At 38.6% G+C, this 5,077-nt stretch overlaps 1 protein-coding gene across 1 annotated transcript; it reads left to right on the top strand.

The window, feature by feature from the left end:
- The first annotated feature begins 616 nt into the window (after window positions 1–616).
- On the top strand, window positions 617–3,415 carry LOC131048635 (cyclin-D3-1). Its single transcript, XM_057982675.2, has 6 exons — window positions 617–1,227; window positions 1,728–1,814; window positions 1,951–2,055; window positions 2,156–2,360; window positions 2,674–2,804; window positions 2,896–3,415. Exons 1-6 carry the CDS (start codon window positions 976–978, stop codon window positions 3,166–3,168), a joined length of 1,053 nt encoding a protein of 350 aa, XP_057838658.2. The 5' UTR covers window positions 617–975; the 3' UTR covers window positions 3,169–3,415.
- Window positions 3,416–5,077: the final 1,662 nt, after the last annotated feature.

Raw genomic sequence — 5,077 nt, 5'->3', positions numbered from 1 at the left:
CATAGTGTGTACTGAAATATTGATGTTTTAGATGCTTACACAATTGAATCCACAAATCAACTACAATTAATTAGGAATTCTTCGTTCATTCCTACTTCAAAAAAATTGTTTACAACGTTGTCATCCTCATGAGGAGCATGCATGGAGCAAGTTCAGAGACTTGGAGTGGCCAACAAGGGAGTGGGGAAAAAGCTGTTAGGCGTGAAATGGTTTAGTACTATTTGTTTGGCATGACACTGTTTTCGGTAGAGTGGATGAGGCCAACATATACGGAGCCCTTGACCGAGTCTCCAGCCCCTCTACTTAAGCATTAAAACTCCTTCTACATTTAGCAGCGTACTTTAGCGAGAGTGTGCATACAGTCACATAAAACTAGAAAACCACCCATTTCTCCATTGTTTACTATGGTGCAGTAATTATTAGTGTTGTCAAAATACTGTAGAGTAATTGGAAATTTTCAGAGTTGGGTATATTTGTTTAAGTAGTGTCTCCATCAAATCCAGGGAATTAATTAAGAGGGTGTTGCAGTAAACGAGAGAGTCAAATTAGACTGAGATTTAAAAGGCCAAATACAGGATTTGTCCCCTTTCTGTGGAAGGCAGGTGCCGGCAGCTTGCGAGGCACGTGTTGTGTAGAATAGAGCAGCATAATCATTAATTTAGCAATGCCAGGGAGGAGGGAAAGGAGTTTTAACTAGTTAGTTAGCGGACATATCTCGCAGGCAAAAGGCCTCCGCCAAATTTAGGGGAGGTGGGAGTAAGGAGAGAAAAGGACCACCTATTACAAGCAGGAAAAAGAGAAAAGAGGAGGTTCCTTTGCATTCTCTAGAAGGGATTGTGACTGATTTCACAGAGGATTGCACGCCCGTTGAATTCATTGGGCTTTTTAATCTTGTCTTTTGATTGTTTCAAGAGGGGGGTTGGGGGGGAAGAAGTATAGAAGGAATCAATGGTGAAGATCTGAGACAAGGCAGCCATGGCGCCCAGCTTTGACTGTGTGTCCAATGTGCTTGAGAATGGTTCGCATTTCGAATCCTGGGACAACCAGGGCGATACCCAACAGACCCATTTGTCCCTGTCTTTCTTTGCAGCTGAGGATGATGAGTCGCTCTCTGTGCTGCTCCAAAAAGAGCCCGAGTTCATGCCCAAGCAAGGCTATGTGGAGCGGTTCAGGAATCGAACCCTTGATCTTAACGCTCGCAGGGAGGCTGTCAACTGGATTCTCAAGGTGTTTAGTCTAGTTGCTTGGTTTGGTCCCCTGAATGCAACGAAATTGGTGTTTTTATGAAAGAGATGGAAGATTGATTCAATGGGTGTTCGGTTTTGTATCGATTGAATGTGTTTTTGGGTGCTCAGGTTTTGCAGTGACTTAAGATTCGGGTTTATGAATAATGTACCGAGTTACCAGTTTATATGTGCCACATTGGTCTGTAGACCTGTGAAAATGTATTTGCTTGTAAAACAGATTGTTTCTATGGGTGTTTAGTTTCGATTGGAAGTGTATTTAGGTGCACAGTTTTAAGATTTATATGCTGGTTTATCAGTGCAGATTTCCGTGTTGTTAAGTCAAATTGGTCTGTAGATATACCAAACTGTGTTTGCTTGTTTAGAAGATTGATGCCTTCTGCCCATTCCGACTTTCTTGATTCAAGTTATAATGCAGATTGGGCTAATATTAGATTGGACTGTTCATTAGTTTGCTGAATGTCCCTATGCTCATGTTGGCAGGTGCATTGCTTTTATAATTTTGGGTCCCTGACTGGCTACCTGGCTGTTAATTACCTGGATCGGTTCCTTTCGATATTTAAGCTGCCAGTAAGTAATCTGGGGGGAAAGATAGTGTTGTCTTTTTTATCTCTTGAATGCATGCGCTCTTTGTTGGTAAAGAGTTTGTTGTTTCTTTGGATTGTATGTACAAAAGGGAAATATAAGTTCCTGAGCGCCATTGCAGCAAGGTACCTGCAAGGCTTGGATGCTCCAGCTGGTCTCTGTTGCTTGCTTGTCTCTGGCGGTTAAAATGGCGGACATTCATGTTCCCCTTCTTCAAGATTTGCAGGTGAAAAACAGGCCTTGTTAAAGGACCAAGCATATTGCTGGAATTTATGAGAACAGGACAATGTGGATGAGACATCTGATGTTTTTTCTTGGATATGCAGGGGGAGGATGCAAAGTTCATATTTGATGCACATACTATTCAAAGAATGGAGCTTCTGGTTCTGAGCACACTGCAATGGAGAATGCACTCTGTTACGCCATTTTCCTTTGTTGATTACTTCGTCTCCAAAGCCATTGAACGGAACAATGTCACTCCCGTACATCTGATTGAGAGGGCTGTTGAGCTCATTCTTAACACTGTCAAAGGTAATCTCAAATCCATTCACATTGCTCTGTTCAGTAATAACAGTCTTGCATTGCTCTGTTTTATAATCGAAGTCTCGCATTGTTCTTTGTTTTTTAACAGAAATTCCATCTGGTTTATTTGACTTTTGAACTTGCCGCATAGTGATACTCATACATACACTCAAATCCTATTAAAAGATTATAAAAAATAGATTGAACTCAATAGAGGTGCAGCACAGTCATGGCAGATATATTTAAGAGTTTGTATAAACACAAGATCAATTTGAGTTGAAGCTATAACATGTCTGATATCTTTGCCTATGATGTATTTCAGTGGCAGATATGGCAGAATACAAGCCATCTGCCATTGCAGCAGCAGCAGTACTGTGTGCAGCTGAGGAAGTGGTACCTCTGGAAGCAGCCCATTACAAGAGGGTTCTATCTTCTTGCAGCAATGTGGACAAAGTAAGCATGATTCAATTCAAGTAATCAAATGGGTAATCTCTTATGACTTGTACCTAGATTGCATTTCACTAACACTTCGTTTTCTTTACAGGAAAGAATGTTTGGGTGTTACAATCTGATCCAGGAAATTATGATAGAGAATTCCTTCACAAGAAGCAAGAAAAACCAGATATCAGGAGGATCCCTATCAGCAGCAAAAACTCCTACTGGAGTTCTTGATGCAGGGGCATGTTTCAGCAGCTGGGACAGTGACAAAACAAGTGCTACTCGCACCTCAAGCATAAGCGTGGAGCCATATGCCAAAAGGAGAAAACTGAATGAATTCTGCAGCTCAGTGTTCGTTTCTGAAGTACAGCCATGCTGACAGAAGGCTGTGGTTTTTGGGGGAGGGTTTTTGTAGGGTTTTAGAGGCAGGAGTCTCTGCAACTGTTTAAAACTTTTGTTGGTTTATAAACAAATCTGCTTCTGGCTTTTACCCATTTATTGAACATGGCATTGAGAAGGCAAAGGTTTCTTTCCAAACTCTCTGGTTAAAATGCAAGATAAATGGATATAACAGGCCATCAGCTTGAATTTTTATGCTTACGGAGTCTGATCTCCTCTTCTCATAACCATGTCTTTAATGGATGCTTCCCATCGTTTTCATGGCACTTTAGCTTTCACTTTCTTTTTCCATTGACAAGTAAAGTTATTCTATTTCAAGATTTTGGTCTATATTAGGAGACCAGTCCAGTGTAGAGCACCAATAGCATTTGTTTGCATTTATTCTTAGAAAAAGGCTTTTACCCAGTCAGTGTCATGTTTGCCTTGACTTTTGGAACACTTCATATTGCTGTCAGATCATCATGAGCCCATTTGGTAACATGTGGTCTGTGAGAAGTTTGAATTAGATAACATATCGTCTTAGCTTAAAAAACAAGAAATAGATGAAATCTGCACTTCTTCCTATATCAACTCTGAAAGTACCTCTGCAATAAACAGTCACCGAACAATTAAAGCTGTTGAAGTGGACTGTGACAGTAAAACAGCGTTACCATTGAAGGAAGGGCTTTTCAAAATAGATCTCGACCTTGGTGACAACATCAAAATCATGCTTCACCCATACCGATTCCCATTCCCATTCCCATTCATTGTTTTTTTTGCCCTTTCCAAGGCCTGTCTTTGTGGTTTAGAGTACAGAAGGCTTTGTCAAGTACTAGAAAAAACAGAGTAAAAGATATATTAGGTCTAGTAATTGTTTTTAAAGGCTAGTCTTTATCATGAATCATTGTGACCAGTACAAATTAAGTTTGGAACTTCATTTTGGTTGTGGGTGATATCTCAAAGTTCAATATAATCTCATCATTGATTTTAATGTGCAGGTTTTCCATGCAAGGTAAATTTTGATGTCAATTTAGTGTATGTTGACAAAATTTTAAAATTAAATTATAGTGTTTTAAAGACAAAGGTAAAGGGTGGTTCCATTCAGAGATTAAAAAATGATTTGTATGGTGGTTTTGGGTTCTTTTTTCTTACCCCAAGTTATTTTTTTTTTGGGTAGGGGATTGTGGTAGTTTTTAAAGGTAAAGGGTGTGGTAGTTCTTAAAGGTAAAGGGTAGTTCCATCTAAAGATTAAAAAAATGATTTGTATGGTAATTTGGGGTTCCTTTTCTTACATCAAGCTTTTTTTTTGGTACGGGACTGTGGTAGTTCTTAAAGGTAAAGGGTGGTTCCATCTAGAGATAAAAAAGTGATGTGTATGGGATTGTGGTAGTTCTTAAAGGTAAAGAGTGGTTCCATCTAGAGATTAAAAAATGATGTATGAGATTGTGGTAGTTCTTAAAGGTAAAGTGTGGTTCTATCTAGAGGTAAAAAAATGATTTGTTTGGTAAATTTTAGGATTCTTTCTTCTTACATCAAGCTTTTTTTGGGTTGTATGGGATTGTGGTAGTTCTTAAAGGTAAAGGGTGGTTCCATCTAGAGATTAAAAAAATGATGTGTCTAGAGAAAAAAATAAAAAATCATTTGTATGGTAGTTTTGGGGTTCTTTTTTCTTACCCAAGCTTTGTATGGGTTGTATGAGATTGTGGTAGTTCTTTAATCTCATTTATTTTCTGAAAGTCTGCTGGTTGCCTCATTCTATGTAATTAATCTTTACTTCGATTCAATATAAAAAAAATTAAAGGACTTTTTAAAAAAGTGTAGGAGTGCTCAATAAAATCAATCAAATGTAGATATAGGTGTTGATTTTAATATGATTTAAAATTTAAGTATGTTGAAATGTAAATAAGATG

Source organism: Cryptomeria japonica, chromosome 6 (genome assembly GCF_030272615.1).
Source record: "Cryptomeria japonica chromosome 6, Sugi_1.0, whole genome shotgun sequence".
In the NCBI taxonomy this organism is placed as follows: Eukaryota; Viridiplantae; Streptophyta; class Pinopsida; order Cupressales; family Cupressaceae; genus Cryptomeria; species Cryptomeria japonica.
The sequence above is the reverse complement of the archived record's forward strand: the minus strand, read 5'-3'. Positions and strand labels throughout refer to the sequence as shown.